The sequence below is a fragment of the Panicum virgatum genome, chromosome 6N (assembly GCF_016808335.1).
Source record: "Panicum virgatum strain AP13 chromosome 6N, P.virgatum_v5, whole genome shotgun sequence".
In the NCBI taxonomy this organism is placed as follows: domain Eukaryota; kingdom Viridiplantae; phylum Streptophyta; class Magnoliopsida; order Poales; family Poaceae; genus Panicum; species Panicum virgatum.
Window position 1 is genome coordinate 50,576,193 of NC_053150.1, and position 22,066 is coordinate 50,598,258.

General features: G+C 43.7%; 3 protein-coding genes across 7 annotated transcripts; 2 read left to right on the top strand and 1 right to left on the bottom strand.

The window, feature by feature from the left end:
* Positions 1–1,909: 1,909 nt before the first annotated feature.
* Positions 1,910–5,938, bottom strand: LOC120679291 (probable protein S-acyltransferase 7). Of its 5 annotated transcripts, XM_039960844.1 has the most exons (7): positions 5,448–5,938; positions 4,620–4,635; positions 4,453–4,521; positions 3,907–4,203; positions 3,521–3,619; positions 2,823–2,957; positions 1,910–2,709 (listed from the first exon to the last, which is right to left on the bottom strand). In XM_039960844.1, exons 4-7 carry the CDS (start codon positions 4,006–4,008, stop codon positions 2,266–2,268), a joined length of 780 nt encoding a protein of 259 aa, XP_039816778.1. In that variant the 5' UTR covers positions 4,009–4,203; positions 4,453–4,521; positions 4,620–4,635; positions 5,448–5,938; the 3' UTR covers positions 1,910–2,265. The 5 variants fall into 5 exon arrangements, with proteins under 5 accessions (XP_039816778.1, XP_039816779.1, XP_039816782.1 ...); XM_039960845.1 differs by lacking the exon at positions 4,453–4,521 and having other exon boundaries at positions 4,576–4,635; XM_039960848.1 differs by having other exon boundaries at positions 3,989–4,203; positions 4,453–4,635.
* Positions 5,939–10,056: 4,118 nt separating this feature from the next.
* LOC120679552 lies at positions 10,057–11,840 on the top strand. The gene has a single exon (XM_039961159.1). It carries the CDS (start codon positions 10,984–10,986, stop codon positions 11,575–11,577), a length of 594 nt encoding a protein of 197 aa, XP_039817093.1. The 5' UTR covers positions 10,057–10,983; the 3' UTR covers positions 11,578–11,840.
* A 1,750-nt stretch (positions 11,841–13,590) lies between these two features.
* Positions 13,591–19,241, top strand: LOC120677732 (E3 ubiquitin-protein ligase RFI2-like). Its single transcript, XM_039958912.1, has 6 exons — positions 13,591–13,949; positions 15,433–15,596; positions 16,062–16,120; positions 16,915–16,940; positions 17,016–17,382; positions 18,375–19,241. Exons 1-6 carry the CDS (start codon positions 13,796–13,798, stop codon positions 18,889–18,891), a joined length of 1,287 nt encoding a protein of 428 aa, XP_039814846.1. The 5' UTR covers positions 13,591–13,795; the 3' UTR covers positions 18,892–19,241.
* Positions 19,242–22,066: the final 2,825 nt, after the last annotated feature.

The window sequence follows — 22,066 nt, forward strand, 5'->3', positions numbered from 1 at the left end:
TTTTCTCTTTTACTTTTTATATATTTGAAGTTGTTTTGACAAGTTTTTTACAAAAATTATACTAAAAAGATATACCAAAGGATTGTAGTACCTAGAAGTCATACGATGAACTTATGCGCAAAAACATTGTGCGAGAAATCTTTCTAATAGACATAACTTTATAGAAGTTGTGCTAAAAGATTATGCTCCACAATTTTTTTTAATATATATAAATTAAAATTGTATGTATTTGTAAAAGTTGTGCTAAAATTCTTCAAGGAATTGTTAGGAAAGAGGTACACTTAAAAGTTGCATGTACCATAAAAGTTATGATGATAATTTATCTTTCAGAAAGCATGTGCAAAAAATTATGTGTAAAAGTTGTGTTCGCAAGTTATGACTTTCCAAAGAAAAAAAATTGGGAAGAAAAAACTTTCCGAAAAAGGAATGAGATCTGCTGTCGGAGATCGCACGCTAGTTGGGCTCCTGGCGCACGCGCGGAATAGCAGGGCCCTGGCCGTAGGTTGCAGATCGGACGGCACTTGGCTGTCCAGGGGTGGACGGTAATCGGGATACTGTCTACCCCTGGTCGTCGTGTCCGGCCCGCGCTAGCGAGGCCAGCAAGGGGAGAATGGTCTGTAGTAAACGCTAGGAGCACCGGCGAGACACCCCCGCCGCCTGCGTCGGCACCAACCAATCACCATGGCGTCCTGTCGCACCGTGTGCCGCGTACAAGTCCGACATGACGCCGCGGTGGGTGCACAAGGCCGTGGCGCGGTGACGTTGGACGAGCGGGCGGACGTGGCGGCCTCCTGCTGATGTCAGGTTTCCTGGAAGGAGGGGTGTGGTTGTGGTGGGCCGGCCGGCCGTATCCGTTCTTATGTGCCAATGCAGATGTCAACCAGGGGCGCGGCAACGGTGAGGTGGGTGCCTGAACCTCAGGTTCAGCGGCATGGCATGCTCTGGCTCCTCAGGTAAAGTGTCTGAGCCATTGCAGCAACTTCATCAGCAAGCCAATGCATAGGGTATCGAATCTCGGAAACTACATGGCGGCTCGGGCACGCAGCGCTCGGGAGTTCGCCGGCGGCCGGCGAGGCAGCGCCACGCGATAACGGCTCGACGAGGGAGCCCCGTTCGCTTCGCTAGAGCCCAAATCGGCTGTATCCTGGCCGTCAGGTGCGGATCGGACGGCCCTCGGCTACCCAGGGGGTGGACGGCAATTGGCGTACCGTCCAGTCCACCCCCTGGTCGTCGTTCGCCGGCGAGCCGAGAGCCCGCTAGCGAGGCCAGGAAGAGGAGAATTCTCTGGACCAAACTCTAGTAGCGCCTGCGAGGTACCCGCCGCCGCTTACGTCGGCACCAATCACCGCAGGTTCTGCCTGCCCAGTTCCGCGCGCGCAATGGCGGCGGCAAGCCGGCAAGTGGCCGGCGTCCATGGCGTCCCGTCGCACGGTGTGCCGCATCGATGTCCGACGCGGCGCCGCGGTGAAGTTGGACGAGCGGGCGGACGGGGCGCCGCCGTGGTGGCCGCCTGCTAGTGTCAGGTTTCTTCGAAGGAGGGGTGTGTCACATGTGTGGCTGTGGTGGGCCGTCACCGCCGGGCGTGTCCATGCTGACGTGCTGCGATGAGGTGTGAGGCGATGCATAGCTCGCCGCGGCGACGAAGGGGCGCCGGAGCTTCTGGTTGACGAGAACGCGGCAGCGTCCACGCCGGACGTGGCGCCGTGGTGGATGCAGAATTGAAGATGTCGAACGGGGGGCGCGGCGCCGGTGAGGTGGGCACCGCAACCTCAGGTTCAGCGGCATGGCGTGCTGTGTCACCTCTGCTTCACGGTGAAGTGACTGAGCCATTGCAGCAACTTCATCCGTAACCGTAAGCCAAAGCACAGGGTATCGAATATCGGAAACTATTTGGTTGGCAAACAGTAAGTGCAGGAAATCTGATAGCCAGGTTGATGTTACAAATTACAGCTTCAACAAAATCAGAAGCAACACGGCCACACCACACATACAATACAACACATGGGACCAAGAGTACATAGAACTAGCAGTACAAAATCATCCAAACCAAGTGCGCATTCATCATTCCTATGTCGTTAATGAACATAACATCTATTACTTCTAAATGAGGTCTTGGCTGGAAATTTCAGCCAAAATGAACTAACCAATGCCTGTCAAATTCATTCTACCAATTTGTCCTACTTCTTTTTCATCTTTCCAAACTTTTGCTGCCTAGGTTGAGGGATTGACAGAATGTTGGAGAGGGGCTTATGATAGTGAAACTTTTTATGGACCATCATTTGTGCGTCGCTCAATCTTTTTCCTCTCACTGAGCCCACGTTCCATGCCAAACTCTTCTGCAAATGCCTCTGTGTCAGATGAAATCTCAGAGCAGCCTTTTCGACCAACAAAATGTGGGGGTTCAGTGCCACATCTCTCCAGGCCCATAGCACTGCCGATCTGGCTGTGCAAGTCCTCCAAGTCCTCTGCAGCCACAGCTTGCCTTTTCATGCCCATTTCAAGGTCCACACTCATCTTGGGCGGACTTAGAACCCGTCCCATACTGACGGATGTCGTGAAGGTAGCAGAATCCTCCTTAACTTTTGCTCTGAAATTGTTTTCTGAGCTGGGGATCCTTGAAAATAAGATGTCGATGAAATTCTGGGTCACTCCAAGGTTGTAAGGATTTGTTTTCCGGTCATAACGGTATCGGAAGTTCTCATAAGTAGTCTGCAAAAAGTTTTTTTCCCCATGAGATTTCAATATGCCAGCTTAGCTTGATCAATGCTCATAAACTGCAAAGCAGACTGACTGTTACTCCAGTTACTCAAGAATAGGCTAACCTGATTTGTAGAAATCAAATAGAGGTGGAATGAAGTCAATCCTCCTACAAACCTCACAGCAATAAATGTGTATAGAATCAGAAGCCCAGAGATAGGAGACTTCCAAAGGGCTCTACCAATTTTACATTCATGCATGTCCATAATTCTGGCATCCTTTGTGACAAGAGGGTGCTACAAAAGTTAAAAGGCAAATTCTATAGGACAGCAATTCGTCCGGCGATGTTATACGGTGCTGAATGTTGGCCTACAAAAAGGCGACATGTCCAACAAATGAGTGTAGCAGAGATGCGGATGTTGCGGTGGTTTTGCGGGTACACAAGGAGGGATAGAGTCCGGAACGAAGTTATTCAGGATAGGGTCGGGGTGGCACCAATTGAGGAGAAACTTATCCAGCATCGGCTGAGATGGTTTGGACATGTCCAACGAAGGCCTCCTGAGGCGCTGGTGCGTAATGGGGTTCTTGAGCGGGTCGATAATGTAAAGAGGGGTAGAGGTAGACCTAAATTGACGTGGGATGAGTCGGTTAAGAGATACCTTATGGATTGGAATATCTCTAAAGAGATAGCTTTGGATAGGAGCGCTTGGAGACTAGCTATCAATGTGCCTGAACTTTGAACTTATTTCTTTCGGGTTTCATCTCTAGCCTACCCCAACTTGCTTGGGAAAAAAGGCTATGTTGTTGTTGTTGTTGTTTGCATGTCCATAATTCTCTTGAGATTGACCCAGCAGAATGCAAACACATATATGCAGAGTAGGGTAGTTGAAGACACAAACGTGAAGAAGAAACGGTAGTTCCTCTGCACGAAAAGAGAATTCAAGGCATGATTAGCAAAACAAACATTTAAAATTAAATTAATCACAGACCTATATCCCACACAACATTAAAATAAAGCATATGACTGCATATATCTCATTCCCTGTTAGACTGGCGAGGGAACTGCTGCCTCAGCAATCTAAAAAGGTCTTATATTATTATCCAAAAAGTACCTCTACTGTATGACCATAAGAATGATTACTTATCACTTCATTTCTTTCATCAGACAACATTATCCGATCCATTTTGTTGACACAACATTATACTTACCTTTCCAATGCACTGACCTACCCATGGACAGTGGTGATCAAAACGTTCTACACAGTTGTTGCAGATTGAGCAATGGGAGCACCTTGGTGGATGATACAGCATACATGTATGGCAATATTTGACCTTGACCGAAACGCCATTGACAAGAACATCCCTTGTAAGTGGTAAACCTGTTGAACCATGTTGACCGCCAGGCCAATCTGGGGATTCACCAATGTCTTCAGGCTCTGGGGGGTGAGCGTTTCAAGGAACAATTCCAGGATCACGCCCAGATGTAAGAAGTAGAACAAGAAGAATCTGAAAAACAAGAACAGTATGCCAGTCATCTTGTCAACCTATTACCAAGTTGCAGACACTACAATCATTCTCCTTGATGCAACTACGGTATAACTTAACATGGTAGAAGCAATGCAGAAGATCACTCTTCCTAAAAGATGGCTACAAATTTCCAATGCATAATTTCACATTAAAAAATCAGAAATATAGAAGAGAGAAAAATATAGATTGGTGTGTAACAAAGTGAGTGTTAATGGCGCCTAGACGTACATATGCCGTAAAGATGACAGCTACAGATGCCACCCAACCTCCAATTTGGCTCTGGAACTCATGACCAAGCTGTGGACAAACGGCAGCAGCAAAGAATATGACTGGGGTTACAATCAAACATACTGTGAGCACGAGTGACCTCACATCTGGCCCAAAGATAAGTCTACCTCCAAGGAAAAACAACTGCAATAACACACAGAAGAAGAAAAAAGAGCATGAGCTTCATTCCGACACATGTTAAGAAGGTAGCACTTTGAAAGTAAAGAATATGGGTTTCTAAATTTAGATCTATCCTTTCAACTATTTAAGTTAGTGGCCAGTGCGTTTCAACCCATGATGAAGTTGTACATAATAGATTACAGAACAAACTAAGCGTATGCTGATGAGCTCTAGAATCTCTTTCCGCAAATAAACAACTTGCAACAGATGTATAAATCCATGAACATATGAGTATGCCCCCCACCCACCCAAGGAGAATGTATGGAATGTGAAACATAGTAACAAACAGACAGTATTCTAGATTGCAAAATGCACATCTGCCTCGACTAAAACTTAGATTACATTTTTATAACTACTCTCAAATTTCAGTTTATCTCTCACTCACTCTATTTGTGTGGCATAGCAAATCAACATCATAGCCACCGTCTTTGTTGTGCTCCAACACTAGCTACTTCAGTGAGGATAACAGCCCGCTAAAACAGGAACCACTTCTGATATGCCAAAGGGCCAATAAAACACACATCAGCAAACACTAACACCACTGCACTAGAATGTTTTCTGTAGCTTTCGGACGCTTTCTGCCACTACAGTTAATTCCAAAAATAATATCAAGAGTTCAACAACCTAATGTCTCCATATACTAACTCTAGTCAACAGAGAAAGAATTCCCCCCCTAATTCCTTGATCTTACTAAAATCAACATTTGAAAGTAGCCACGGCCCATCTTAAGGAACATCGCAGAATCATAAACCAAGCAAAGAGCAAGAAACCCTCACGTTGGTTCCTTTCCACGCCTGGTACACCCGCCGCGGCGGCGCGTCGACCTCCATGATCCGCCGGTTGGAATCCGAGAGCTGCGCCTTCCCCTGCATCCTCCCTTCCACAGCTTGACCCTCCCGCTGTCCCGCACAGACTCCACGAAGGCAAGCTCCCTTTCACGCAAGTAGTTCCATTGCGCTCCTGAGCCCCCAAGAACAAAGATTCCAGAGCCAGCCACTCCGCCGCCCGCAAGAACACGGAGGGCAGGCAAGAACGCTCGCGGATCCCGGCACGTGAAGCGCGCAGAGTCGGATCAACGGGTCCGCGAGGGACGGCGACTCCGCACCTTGAGAGAGTAGGCTCGGCGGCGGCGAGAGGGGAGCTAGGAGGGGATTACTGGGTGGGTGCGGAGAGGATTGATCGGGGGTGATGCCTCCTTTGGGATCCCAGCGGTGCTCGCTGAGAAGAAAGGAATAATTTTGGAGCTCTGAGCAGTCTGAACTGGAGACTGAAGTGTTAAGTGTCACTTTCGTTATTAACCCCTAAGAGCCAATTTATTTCAAACAAAGGCCCCTTTCCCTTCCCTATTTAGGAAAAAAATTACTGCGATATACAATTCATATAAATTCAATTCATTTGCCATCAAATATTGACATATTTTATCTCCTGAAAAACAATCAGCATCTTACTAATGAATATACTAGGGGAACAAAACACTAGATCAATATTAAGAGGGTGTTTAGATCTTTTGGCAAAAAAAATTGAAATGAAATCTTGCAATTTAGGAGTATTAAATAAAAAAATATTTACAAAACTTTTTGCACGGATAGTTTGTAAATCACGAATGAATCTATAATTAATCTATAATTATCGGATGTTTATTATAACATAACTGTTGCAAATTATGGATGAAGTAGGCTCATTATATTCATCTCACGATTTACAACCCATTCGTGCAAAAAGTTTTGTAAATAGATTCTATTTAATATTTCATGCATGTATCCAAACATTCGATGTGATGTTTTTTGGTGTAATTTTTTTGGATTTAAACACACCCTAAGCGTCAAAGATGGAGATTGTTTTTCATCGCCTATGTTCCTCATGCAAATTTCTTAGAGCCAATTCATCCTTGCAGGCGTGCAACAAAAGAGAAAGGTGAAAGGCTGCAAACTTGCTTGCCACCATGAAGACATGAGCTCAGGGCAGCATAAAACAAAAGATTTTTTTTTGAACGGTATCCCCACCTACTGTTCATTGAAAACTTGTGAGTTCAGGTACAAGCATGAAACCCCGGCATTCCAAGGCAAGGAGAATACATGGGAAGTAGACAAGAAAAGAGAGGGATTAGAGGATACAAGTCGCGATCCATTAGAGAATACAAGACGCAATCCATTCGGGCCAAGCTTGCACTTCTAGACGGAGTTTCTTGTATCGGCAGCTCCAAGCGTCAATGTCTTTGAGGGTTCGTCGCAGTATATCTTGAGAGGTGGAGACTTGGCGTTCAAAAATCAGGCCATTCCGGGCTTTCCAGATGTGCCAGAGGAGAAGCAGCAGCATGTCAACCTTGACAGCAATTGGGAGAGGAGCAACTAATTCAATTTCCCAGGGGTGTCTAAACGCATCACCAAGAATGGGAACGTGGATCCTCCCCCAGACATCGGCAGCAGTGCTGCAACCGACGAATATGTGTTCATCAGTTTCAAGCACCCCGTGGCAACGCTCGCACCAAGATTCATCCAAAGTTCTAATATTCCGATGGAAAAGGTAGGCGCGGGTGTTCAGGCGTCCATGAAAGAGGAGCCAAGCAAAAAATTTTGTTTTTGAGGGGAGTTTTATCGCCCAAATTTGGATCACAACTGCAGCAGGAGTCGAACCACAGAGAGAATGGTAAGCTCCACTAGAAGAGAAGGGCTCCCGCTGACTGTTAGCAAGGAGGCGAACATCCGAATGCCCACGAGGAGCAACGTGAGTGAGACAGTCAGAGAGAATCGAAAGTTCCTCAGTCGCTGCATGCGTAAGCCGGGCCTAGAAGAGGGGCCGTAAACCCGAAGCCAACACAGAGGAGACACTGGCGATGTCACTAACACAGTGTGAGAAGAGGGCAGGGAATGTTTCAGCCAAAGAAGTGTTGAGAATCCATCGATCATGCCAGAAAGAAGTGTGGTTTCCGTCGCCGAGTAAGACCGTCGTCAAAGAGCGGTATCTCGGGAGTTCCTCTCTCACAAGCGCAGAGAGATAAGAGCTGGGAGACCCAGTGAGATGCAGTCCAGCATGAGACAGAAACCAAGTCTTCCATGGAAGCAGCCCAGGAACATGAAGCTTGTGAACAAGTTTCATGATCGAAGCTTTGGTACCAGATTTTTGAGATGAAGAACACAAAGTGAAGAAGCTTTGGTACCAGATTACCGGTAAAGGGTATGCCTATGCACTTGACACCATCATCCAGATTTTTCAGTTTAAAAGGATATAAGTTGGAAGGTTGCAACAATTTTGTAGGAGGAAGGAGCAAAACCTTGGTTGACTAGCTAGTGAAATACGTACTCCATACTCTGTGTTAGGATGATATATATGACCTTAAACATTTGGTGGCACTCAGAGCCTATTTTATTCCTACTAGAACTTCCACTCCGTGTATTTACTTTTTCTTTAGGTTAAACACCCTTTAATTCAAACTCTCGGAGTATGAATGAAACTAAAAAACATGCAAAGAAAGAAGAAAAGGAAAAAAAAAGCAGAGTCAAAAGTGTCATCACAGTCCAAACTCCAAAGTGCGCTCTTCTTTCTTGCAACAAGTGCCGTGTTTATCGGCTAGTGGACTTGTGTGGTTCTATAAAGTAATGCTCGATGGAAAGGACAAAAGAAGGATTTTCTGTCGATCCATGATGCCCTTCCAAGTCTTTGCCACTTGGTTTTCTCGGGTGGACTAGTTAAGGTTTTGCAAATGTAATGAGCTGTTGCAATGTTGCTCAAGCAATCGAGCAAAAGGACGCCTGCTAGCCTAACCTTTGTATCTCTTTGTTTCCATGAATTAAATAAACAGGCCTGAGGATCTTCGGAACAATTGTACAATTATAGCTTTTTCCTAGTAAAAAAAGGAATGCTCAATTTATAAATCTACTGTTTGCAAGATAAAGAAAAACGTAGATCGTTCTGTTCTTGTGAAAAGAAAGAAGAAGAAGAATTAAACATACTTAGTTTTTCTTAGGGTATTATACATACTTAGTAAATGGTTTGCAACCACTCCTTTTCATCCTTTATCACCTTTTGAAAAGAAAGTATCAGATCTCAAGCTACAAACCTACACAGTTCAAAACTCTTTGTCGATTGCAAGCACTGATCGACAAGTAACTCATGTTCCCTTTTTACGTGTGTGGATCTCTCCTTTCCTTTCCTTTGCGATCTGCAATGGATCTAAATGGAGGATGTACAATTACAAACACATCACCAAGTTAATCCAAGCAGGATCGTCTTCTCGCTACAAAGTACAGTAGCTAGTAATGGGATGTACAGTAAAAATGTAGAGATCCGACCTAGGACAAATCAACTAAACCTAAATGGACTTATATTTGTGACCGCAGGAAGTAGTAGTAAACGAGGTATGCCATTGTTGCAAAAGTGAAATACACCCGCGGTCCGCGGTCCTCAAACTTGTTCGACTTTATAAGTTGCTGCATCCAAAAACTTGCCACGCAGTTCCCACACATCGTCATTGCAGCACATACTGCTTTCTTAGCTTGATTGCAAGCGTAGGTCCACAAGCAACTACCACCTCTCCCTTTTCTACAATCGACAACGTAGTCCACTGGAGGATATACACACATCACCAAGTTAATCCAAAGCTAATCCAAACTAAGGCCTTATTGTCCAACCAGTCTAGCTAATACGACTCCGTGCGCCGCGTACAATGCAAACACGCGTGGCGACCCAACAAAAGCGGAGCAGAAAAGCGATAGCAAGCTACAGCAGAAACACACACGAATAAAGCAGGTGTTAGGCATGGGAGATATAACACAGATGGTCATGGACTTGGTAGAGATCGAGACGTAACACAGCTGGTCGTCAGCATGAACCAACTCATGTACATGACGCCAAGCTGCAGCAAAGGCATCGATCCATCCGATGCAGGCGTGCGTGCGTCGTCTGGAGAGCATTGCACGACACGAACAGTGATCCAGGTTCCTGTTGTGCTGTTTGTGAATCACACGTGCGCCACTTTGCTCGATCGGTTTGCCTAACTGACGACTCTCTGATGGACTTAGAGACACACACACACCTGCTTCTGCTTTTGCATATATCTGAGTTCGTTGCCATTTTGTTTTGCTAGTTGGAGCCACTTTTTGCTTCATCATCACTCATCAGTATAATCTCCAAGGCTTTTCTAGCTAGTTTTCTTACTAGCCTAATAGTCGTCCAATAATTGCTTTTTTTTTCCTCTTATAACTTTGAGCTTTTGAGAATCCCAGCTGCATGTAATAGTTCCCTATATCTTTTTCCATATATAAAAAGGAGACCACATTTTGAGCACCAATCCGACATGTCTCCGCAGCCCTAGTGCTGGTTTTCCAATCACCCGGTCACAGCCCAACTCGCGGTCGACTCCGACCGCCCGCGAGAGGGCGCAACGTGGTGGGCCACACACCCACGTGATTCTGATTCTCCTCCCACGGACCTTCCTTTCCCCTTCCTTTTCTCTTTACTTTCTCCCTCTCGATCGAATCTGGCTGGGAAGCTCCCGCGAGCTTTGGCCCCAAGGGCGAGCGGCGCGGCGGCTCGACGCGGCGGGCTGGCAGGAGGGAGGTGCGGCACAGCAGGCCGGCGGCGATGGGGACGCGCGGCGCGACGGCGGATTTCTCTGGGCGTCGGCGTCTCTGGCTGGGGAGCTCCGCGAGCGGCGCGGCTGGCTGGCGGCGCGGCACGACTAAGACCTTCCCGAGGAGGCACGACGGCGGCGGCATGTTTCCGGAGGCGTCGGCATCTCCGGGGGAGCGGTGGGCCCACGGCGCGGCGGAGAGCTCCCCATGGGCAGCAGTATTTTTCTTTTTTCTTTTTAATTTTTTGATGGAAATTTTTTCACAAAACTTTTTCCCCAATTTTTTTAGTTTTGGGTGCAACAATTTTTTTTCAAAATCTTTTCAGTTTTCTTCAAAACTTTCTCTTACAATTTTTTTCATCAAAGTTTTCTCTTCCTTCTCTCTAAAATATTTTTCTTAGAATTTTTCTCTGAAAAACTTTAAGTTTCTCTCCCAGATTTTTTTCTGAATTTTTTTTCCAAAAAAATTGTCTCACAAAACGACAAAAAATGTTACTAAAAAAAAGTCTGGAAATCGACATGTGGGGAGAAGATTCTCTCTTGTCGGAAATCGACCAGATGCAACCCAACTTACGGGCGCCCGCAAATTAGGCAGCCCCCTCTGCAGCGGCAGACTCCTACTGCAAACCAAGATCATCGATCAGTGACTTCCTCCTGATTATTTCACCTCTCTCTCTCTCTGATCTTCTTTATTTGCGTTTCACCAATCTTCATCAGTTCACCGACCGAGACCACCAGCTGCTATGAAGAGCATTGGCAAGGCGGCCGAGTTCCTGAGGAAGGCGGTGGGCGCGCTGCGGGGGAAGGCCACCGTGCTCCGCGCCCGCCTCCTCTTCCTCGCCTCGCTCCGCCGCAGGATGGCCGTGGTCGCCGGGATATCCCGCCACATCCGCGCGCTCACGCCGCGCCAGGGCCAGGCCCGGGACAAGGCAGCGGCGCAGTGCCAAGGCACGGCCGTCGTCGCGACGGCGGAGGACGACGCGGACGACGAGAACGTCGTCGGCCTCCCCGTCCCCGAACTGGCTCGCTTGTTCGAACAAGTAGCCGACGAGGACGGCCACGGCGGGTACGCCGAGTGGGCGCTCACGCTGCGCTCGCTGTTCGACGACGACGAGGACAGCGAGCTCCGTGCTGCCGCGTTGCCCGCCGTGGACGGGCTCCACGACGACGATGTCGGCCAGGAGGAGGAGCCGTCGGTGATCGACGTCATCAGGAGCCGCCTGGAGGGCGACGGCCGGGAGTTCAGGATCGAGGACGAGATCGACCGCGCCGCCGACATGTACATCGCCAGGGTCCGCCGCCGGATCATGAACGCGCACACGGCCGGAGATTGCTGAAGAAGCCACAGTGGCATCCAGTAGTAGTAGTTCGTTAATTTCACAGGCACGCCTGAGATTTGACCAAGGACACCAGGTTTTCAGTTTGGTCCCTCCTTTTCAGCTGATCTTTGCACTGGAGTAACTAATTTAGCCAATTTGGCTGAAAGCTGACTGTTGTATAAAAGGGATTATTTTGGACAAGTAAGCTGATGTAAAACTATGTGGTTCCAACTTTCCAAGCGAGTATATTAAGTAAGAAATATCCTATTATATATGGTTAATTCAGATACGTAAGAATAATAGAGGATGAAATTACTATGGATCGTGATATATTTTACTATTACTAATTGAAGGCTGCTTTTGAAGCCACGTAGAATTTTTAGTGGACACTCTAAAAAATACTAATTGAAGGCTTCTTTTGAGCTTCCACGTGAAGCCACCTAGGATTTTAAGTAGTCACTCTAAAAAATAGAGAAATTTTAGAAATTCTCACGAAAATCAGAAACATCCAACCCTTAATCCGACAACTCTAATCATAATGTCATTTGATCCGTTATCTTTTCTAATAAATTACCATCTCAGCCATTTTTAAAAAAAAGTCTAAAGTAACCCCATAATCTTCATGTACATTATCCACCTATGTATTTATAAAAATAATAGAGATAACCCTCTAAATTTGCCCGACGCGGGTGGGATCACAGCCCCTCCTGCCAACTCTGCAGAGCCACAGTCGAGACTTCGCTTCACCTAACATCGGAATGCCGGTACACACGGCGTATCTGGGAACTAGTCGCCACTTGGACCGCACAGCCGGGCTTGGGATCCTCCAACTAGAGGCCGAGCAGCAATATCTTAGAGTGGAACAACATCACGACGACCCCAGCCACTCCGCGGAAGGCAGTACGCACCCTGGCCATGCTTATTCTTTGGAAAATTTGGAAGAAGAGAAACTCTAGAGTCTTTCAGCGGCAGGAGTCTAGTGCGCTCTCCCTGTTTGCGAAAATTAAGAACGAGGCCACTGCTTAGGCTCAAGCGGGGGCTAGTCATTTTGAGTCCCTCCTAACGCGAGAATAGCTCGTTTTGCTGTAATTACCGGTTAACCGGTTTTATTCTCACCCTTCTCTATCAATGAAATAAGCACAATCTCGTGCTTGTTCATTCAAAAAAACCCCCCTCTAAATTTGCATATAAGTTATACAATTATTTCATTATTAAAAATTAAAATAACATCTAAATATGAATCTAAATTGTATAATTATACAATTAAAGTGCACTAATATAAAATTTTAAATTACTATGTTTATCATTATTAATATATCATTTATGTTATTATTTATATAAAAATACTATCTATGATATGTGTCAATGTATTCATGTATGGTGGAAAAGATTAGAATACCAATTCACAAGCACAATGATTCAATTAAATATATATTAAACGCACGTGAAGTTGTGATTCAATATGAAATTTATTACAACTAAATAATGATAAATATATATTTAAAATATGTGTTAAAATATTTAATAGGCAAAAGAGTGTGTGAGATAGATGATTATAATTATTACTTGTAAATCTTATTTTTATATTAATTCTATTTAGCTTGGGAGCATTGGTTGATAGCCTAGTATATATAAATGTAAGAAGCGATTTTAAAAATCAAATTTGATGAGACGCTTTGTAAACTTCCGTTGAAAGAATAGGCTGCATGCATGATAATGTAATATAGGTATTTATGAAAAAATATACTCCATGCACGTGGTAACGCAATAATGATATTTATAATTTGTCCCGTTGAAAGAATATACATCGATGATGCGTGATAATGTAACAACCGTTTATAAGCCTTCTCGCTGATTATGTATGGTACCTCCAGCGAAAATCTAAAAATAAAACTATTTCTAAAACAAGTGTTTTCAATAAATAGAACCACACCATTTACACGAATGTCACGCTCAACATACCCGAATATTCCATGTGTTAAACTAAACGGCATAAAAGCCAAATAATCATAGACCATTTTTGTTAATTACCATTTTGCCATCATCCACCCACCCTCCTTCCATTCCGTTCGGACACACCGTCCTCGTTTCTCTCTGCCCCCTACCCTCTTCTCTCCTCCCTCATCTTTCTCTCTCCTCTCCCCTCCCCTCCCCTCCCGTGCGAGCTCACGCCCCCACCCCCCGAGCTCCTCCGTCGCGAGAGAGGCAGCAGGCGGTGCGCCTGGGGGAGGCGTCGATGGATCTGGAGAGGTCGCCGCCGGCGTCGCCGGCGGAGGCGGCCGGTGGCGGGGCCGGGGGCGCGGCGTGCTCCATCTGCCTGGATCCGGTGCTCGCCCTCGGCGGGGGACGCTCCGTCGCCAAGCTGCAATGCGGCCACGAGTTCCACCTAGGTCAGATTCCCTCGCCCCCCTGCTGCGCTGCCGTTTTTGCTCAACCGGATCTGACTAAGATGGTCGCGTTCGTTGGGATACTGCAGATACGGCCGTATTTTGGCTTAAAATGGCTTAAAAGGGAAATCTTGGCTGGTAGATTTCCAGAATTTCATAGGGTATCACGGTGTGGTTCAGACTTCAGACTTGAATTATGAGATATGCGTATGCACATGCATGTCCGGATGATGAATTGATGATGAGTCCGGTGACGATGGAATTGGGAAGAGGGGGGGGGGGGTGCATGTGTGGAAGCACTAATGCTGGCCATTCAGAATTGGGGCCCCCGGGCCTGATCGGGGAAATTGGTAATTTTAAGCTGGAATTTAGCAGTAATTTGGGTTGGTTCACTAGCGGCGGGTTGAGGCGATTTAGCTTAGTTGTTAGGTCTACAGAGGCCTTTGCCCATTGATAACGTGAAATGTTAGCTGGACAGTTTTTGCTGCAAATATGCCAGCTTTAGGGCTTGCTGTTCCAATTCAGTTCATGCCTTTATCATGTTGAGTGTGTCCTGTAGAAATGGCCGCGGGGGGGGGGGGGGGGCTCATAATTACCTGTCACATTTTGCTTGTTTGAGATGGTGCTTCGATCACCATTACAGCGCTTCACCTTGTTTTCCATGCATATAAAACTCCTATGGCGGCGGTTCTAATCACTACTGGTCATTGAGTATTTTGCTGCTTTCTGATCTGTGACTGTGTATTCTTTACATTTCTATTATGTTTGTTTTTCAATCAACTTAGGCTGTTTCAAAAACTGGACTGTTGCTCTGAGATACTCTCTCTGCCCCAAATTATTAGCCGTTTTGGCTTTTCTAGATGCATAATTTTTGCTAAACATCTAGATATGTATTATGTCTAGCTGCATAGCAAAATCTATGTATCTTGAAATGCTAAAGCGACTAATGATTGGAACGGAGGGAGTACTTAACATTTTACAGATAACAGGTTGGTTCCCTATGCAAGTCATTTGATTTAAAATTTATAACGTGAAATATATTCTGAATTTATTAGAAAGTTTAGTCAAATATTGAAACAACATATTTAGTTCAGAGATTAGAAATCTTAGATTTTAATACTCAGTTAAAAAATTATAGGCGCCCAATTCAAGATTTTCTCAATTGCTTTAACTGGTCGATTAATCGTGTAGTTTAACCAAGATAATGTATACATAGAGAGCACATTGCTACATTTGTAACTGAATGAACATAATCATCTTCAAAATATCAACCACTTCAAATCATGCCTTCGCATTTTGTCGAGCACCTAAATTTAGTTGAATACTGGTATACTGCCAACATAATTTTATTTTTGCATTAACTTTTTTTCTATCTCCAAAAATGTTTCTGTCCCTTCATTCCTCTGTGTGCATGTGAATGCATACACTAAAATTACATTACGATATCTTACTCAGATTGCTGATCTAAGTAAGTTTTTTCTGCTAGACTGTATTGGATCTGCATTCAATGCAAAAGGAGCAATGCAATGCCCTAATTGTCGGAAGATTGAGAAAGGTCGCTGGCTTTATGCAAGCGGACACCGCCCTTCTGCTGATATTGATATGGGTGGCTGGGCGACTAGTGACAACTATGATATCACCTCTGACCTTGTAAGTGCTTATCTGAGAGCATTTAGGCCATACAAGTTTTAACATAATTTTCTTGTTATTTTTCATCATGAAAAGTCATATCTTTTAGTTTGTAATTTGTATATTATAGGCACTAGAGGAAGTGTTAACGTGCTTCTGTAGTACAGTGTTATGGTGGCTTGGGGCATAGTTTGGCTGTGCAAAATCGACATTTGACTGTAAATTTTCCATATAATATTTTCTTATTTGTTACGAAATCATAATCATTAGCAAGTGCTTTTAAATACGAACCTAATGGTACCAATTTTGTGTTACATAACTCATATATTAAGGAACTTGGGCAGTCAAACTAAACCTTATAAAATGAATGAAGGGAGTATTGAATATGCCGTAGAAGATGCAGTTTTCAGTTTTAGTACATCATCTTTGTCTGATATCATTTGACCTCTCTACCATTTCTCATTATCATGTTGGATCCACTCACAGCCATTTGGATTTCAGTGGTGCCCCTTTAGTGGATTCACGCAGCTAGCTTCTGTGTTTGAGTAAGTACTTCTCTTTACCTTGGGTTGGATGGGTTTTGCATCATGTTTTTATTGATTGAGAAGCGAGAATGAGGATTGCGCTCTTCCTTTTAAACCTGAGTATCTATTTTGTCATATGGCATGTCAACGGATTTTTAAAAGCACTTGCTCTTAGCTTAGCTATGAGAAAGTAGCTATGAAAATTGAAAAAAAAAGCTAGATGAATTCAAACCTATGGCCTACTTTCTGAAAGGTATAACCTTTAATTCCTTTGATGCTGCCATCAATGGTTCATGATGACGATTAATGCATTATGTTATCCATATGACATGTCCCATGTCCCTTAGTACCATTTGGAGTTTCCATACACTAAGCATAACATTTATGAATACATGCTATGGTTGGGGCCTTTATATTTGTAAAAGTAAAACTAGACCAACCTATTAGGAACTTGGCAGCTTTGTATGAAGAGGAAATATGCACCCAAATTTGGCTCAACGAGGACTCAAAATTACGCTGTCTGGGCATATTTGGGTCTTCATTTATGATGAGTATATATATGCTTTTAGATTCCATTGAGGCGGTAGCTAAGTCGGATGTTGACTAGCAGGTTATTTTGTCCTCCCTGCTTTGTGTATTTCCATTCCATTTGTAATTTGTTTATGTATGGCATTTAGCTGTTAATACTGGATTTCTATGTTTTGCTGAAACAATTCATGTTTATTTCCTGGGGATATCATATATGAAACCTCAGGTTCTTAAAAAAATGTTTCCTTTATTCAAGTTCTTAATTTAACTTATATTTTCTTTTGTAGGGAGCGTGAAGCTGAGCCAACTTCTTGTAAGCATTCAACTTAAACTTCAACCCCTTAAGCTTATTTCTTTTTTACTGCATTGATATTTGCCTTTTATGAAGATCACACAATTGGAGATCACTCAAGTGCAGCAAGCAGTTCACTTGTTTGCCCATATCTTGCTCTGCGTGGTTTTCTTCATCCTGTGCATGTGCCTTCTACTTCTAATTCTGGTGCTGAAAGCACTTCGTTTCATCGGCATTCAACTGGCTTGGAAGGCCATGCAACTCCAGATTTGAGTAATGCTCAAGTTTTCCATGCTACCGAGACAAGGAATCATGACAGTGAGCACAGGCATTTGAGTAATATTCCTGTATCAGGAATTCCTGATCATTCTATGACTCCATTTGGTATAGGACTACCAAGATATGATACCAGCAGCCAACAGAGATCCAGATCATATGCACGTCATCATCCCCTAATCCATAGGTATGCCAAGTTCATGAATCTGTTTCTGAATAGGTTTGTATCATTCAAATATTGGATCCCTATATTCAGGCCGAAGCTAGAAGTTTTTATCATTTGAGTAATTGGGATTTTAGTACATGATGCAATGTATATATTCGAAAAGAGAGATTTGTTACTTCTTTTGGTGGGATTATACTCCCTCCGTCCCATATTAGCTACGTTTAGACCTTTTCAAAGTTGAACGTTTTTAATTTTGACTACAAATAGCAAAATAATCAGAGGCTAAGAACATAAAAAATTATGCTAATAAATTTATTGTGAAACCAACTATTAATCTATTATAACATATAACCTTTTTTGTTTGAAATCATTTATTTTTAGAGATATTGTTGGTCAAAGTTTAAAAAAAGTTTGACTTTGAAAAAACCCTAAATATAGCTATATTCTGGGATGGTGGCAATAGTAGAATTACTGAAATATGTTTTTTTATAAGGAATTACCGAAATATGTTGTAGTCAGCTGACCCCAACAACTAGATGCAACTCCACCCCTGCCCATTCTACATAGACCCCATTTTATGCACAAAAGTACATGTACTCCACCTCAAATAGGTGGTGCCTAACAACTGTGCCTATTAGTTGCTGCAAGCTTGCCTCGCACAATTGGCCTTGTAGTGCAGTTTGGTCATTATACATGGGTAATTGGCAATGGCACTGCTGTAATTAGTTTTCAGTTTGTGGGTGTTGGTGTGCGTTTGCACTCTTCATTGTACCATATGCTTTCTTCTTAATGGAATGACACATAGCATATGACAAAAAAAAAAACTGCTGCATCCTAAATTATTCTGAAGTTCAGTTGCAAGCGCTGAAACCTGAAATTTTGATCTGTTTGATGGTTCCATTGGCTAGTTCGAAAGCTCACTGAAATATTTTAGTGCTACAAATCTTTGTTGATTTTCTTCTGCTTTGTCAAGTACATAATTCCATATCTCTTACAATGTTTAAATACTACAGGCCAACACCTCGCAGTGGAAACAATTTGGTGGCACCATTAGGGTCAGTTCCAGCTGTTGTGGCAGAGACTAGAGGCCATGGTCATGGTGCAAGAGGCCATATGTACCAACAGTCAATGCACTCCTCTATGCAGAGCAGCCCATTCCCTCCTACCACTAGAAGGGTTAGGCCGAGGGCCTTGACAATTACATCTTTCATTGCGGCAGCATCCTCAGCTGAGGTTGGAGGGCCCCATGGATTTTCAGCCCCTGGAGCTGTGAACAGGAGCATTCCTGATGCTGAGGGCATCACTAGACCCATCGACCGACCATATCCATGGGGGCGAGAGGGCTTTGCGCCGTTCCCTTGGATCCCTGCTGAAGGCGAGTCTCACTGGTGGGGCACCTTCAATCCTATGCAGAACCCGGCACATGGAAGTTTTACCAGGAGGCCTGCTGGTGAGCGGATGCCGCAGAATCACCCAGAAAACGGCTATCAGCCCGTGTCTCCTCCCCAGAGGATGCCGCCATTCTTGTGATTAGTGAAGGCTATTCTGCAATTATTGTGTATAAAGTTTATTTGGTTCTAGACTTGAGAGAACAGGGGCAAGAAGATCAGCTGCGCTGCACTGCCAAAACTGGTCGGTTGAAGGATCTCTGTGATGTTTATGCCGCTGGTATTTTAGCGTTTTCGGTCCAGCAGCACTCAGGCTTTGTTGAGCGCTGTAGTTTGTCCTAACTGATGTGTTGTTACATTGAGCAGAATTATTTGAAAACATGAGCTAAACTGCATCTTTGGTCGCCATGAGTGAAAAACAAGTGCAGCTATGAATACAAGAGAGTGGGTATTCAGTTCATCACAAATAAATTGTGTGCCATTTCTGAATGATCTATGGTCTACAGAAGATGCGGAATATCTTCAGTTCGTCACAAATAAATTGAATGATCACAAACGCCTATATTCTGGAACGGAGGGAGTATCTAGCTTCTTGCTCTATTATAACCTATGTGGGTGTTCATGCATTATTCAGAGATGAGGTCGGTTGGGGCACAAGGCGGCATTTGCAGCCACATGTGCCGCACGTATCCAGGGTGGTGCATCCACGACCACTCTTGTGACGGTATATGCAAGGCCGAAAGCGAGGCTAATATTGGCGGTGCGTGCGAAGGCAACCCCACTCGCCTCTGCTTCTGTCAGACGCCGTGTCCGTCCTGATCTCATCAAGATTGCTGCTGCGCTTTTCAATTAGGGCTCCAATCCGATCAAACAATGATCCCTGTTTGGTCTCCATACATGTAATAATATATATGATGATGTCTGCCGGATGTCGTAATATGGGTATGTAGCCTACACTTGTGTTGGGACAAATAAAATTGCTGGACTCGTGGATCAGTTTAAAAGAATAAATTTGGTTTTACTTCTTGAGGAGCTGAATCGAGTAGGTATCCCAAACTTCAGCACACCGCCGCGGGCGTCAACAAGCACCAAGCGTGTCATTTTAAAGGTCATGTAAGTACGAATGAAACTTTTTTATTCAAGTCTTCAGAAAATCCTTTACCCTTTTTTTTATAACTTTCCTAGGAACTTTTTTCTTTTTTTTTCTATAACTTGACAGAGCATAACATTAATTAAGAAGAGGAAGAGATTATAAAAGTGAATATGAACTCGACCCTAGTACTCCCTCTGTTCCAAATTATAAGTCATTCCAAGAATCTTGGAGAGTCAAACCATCTCAAAATTTGACCAAAATTATAGAGAGAAATACAAAAATTTATGACATCAAATAAGTATAATATAAAAATATAACTACAAAGAATCTAATAATATTTAATTAGTATCATAAATATTATTATTTTATTATATAAATTTAGTCAAACTTGATAAATGTTGACTCTCCAAAATTCTTGGGATGACTTATAATTTGGAACGGAGGGAGTAGAACACAAAACACAATTAGGTTACAACAGATTAATAAGCATGCATAAGAAACCAAAGCTGTTATTATGCCGATGTTTGTACTGCAGTCCACCGAAAGAATTTCTTAGGCTGGACCTGTAACATGATGGTAATATGGGACTCGGGGATTGGACAGGTTCGCACTGTTGGATATAATTAATGTAACACCCTCCTTCCTCTGCCCTATAAAACAAATCAATCTAATTTTACTCTAAATCAGACTTTAAGTGATACAATTACATGGAATCAAACTTTTGGTGTAACACCCTCCTCCCTCACGGGGATTTGCTACTTCTTTTGGTGGGATTATATTAGAACCCGGCACATGGAAGTTTTACCAGAAGGCCTGCTGGTGAGTGGATGCCGCAGAATCACCCAGAGAACGGCTATCAGATTGTGCCTCCTCCCCAGGGGATGCCGCCGTTCTTGTGATTAGTGAAGGCTATTCTGCAATTGCTGTTTATAAATTTATTTGATTCTAGACTTCAGAAAATAGGGGGGTAGAAGATCAGCTGCGCTTCAATGTCGAAACTGGTCGGTTAAAGGACCTGTATGATGTTTATGCCGCTGGTATTTTAGCGTTTTCGGTCCAGCATCACTGAGGCTTTGTCGAGCGCTGCAGTTTGTGCTAACTGATGTGTTGTTGCATTGAGCAAAATTAATTGAAAACATGAGCTAAACTGCATCTTTATTTGGCCGCCATGAGTGAAAAACACCGAGTGCAGCTATGAATATACAATAGAGTGGGTATTCATTTGTGCAGTTCATCATAAATCGTGTGCTATTTATTAATGATCCATATCCTACATGAGATCCGGAATTTTTGTTGATTTACGGTGGCAGGGAACATACGTATTCGTTGGAATATTTGTGTGTACGACCAAAATTGACACATGTTAGTGAAAACTAGAAGTTTCGGATTTAGAAACCAAAGATCTGGTTTTAGTAATCAGAAGTTCCGGTTTTAAAAACTAGAAGTTTAGTTTTAGGAGAATCTAAGTAGAGAGTTCAATTTGTCACGATTGTTAATCTGGTTCAACTTGGTACTCGGGGTAAGATCTCTCCACCCTATAAATACAAAGGGCCACGGCCATTCAGGGAATCCAGTCGAATCTATTAAATACATTTATCTTTTTATCCTTCTTCTTTACCCTAATTTTTTCTAACCATATGTTCTGTTCTTCTCTCGTCTCCATAGCGTGAGGGGGCACCCTAGCTAGCATGCTGAGCCTAGGGCAAACCACTTTTCGCATGCCATGATGGAGTCCCTTCTAGGCGAGCGTTCAACAGATCTACCGACATACCTCGTCTGTCAAAATCAGAAGTTATAGTTTATAAAACCGGAAGTTTTTGTTCCCACAACAACATAGGCCGTGTTTGGATCCTATTGTTAGTGTTAGTGTTAGTGTTAGTTTTTAACCCCTCCAAATAACCCTTCAAAGAAATAACACTTACTATTTTGGATCCTAGTGTTATTTAGCACTTAAGGAACCACTGCTATCTCTTTTTATAGTGGGGCCCACCAGAAGTAACACAATAATCACCTCTTGGAGGGGTTAGAATTTTGGGGTGTGTTAGTGCCAACACACAAATACTCTCTCCGTCCTGAAATGTAAATCATCTTGGGAGTGTTTTACTGTGTCCAGATTCATAGAATGTTCAATGAATCTGGACATACAGTTTATCTAGATTCAGAGAATGTTCAATGAATCTGGTAAAATACTAGAATGACTTACATTTCAGGACAGAGGGAGTAA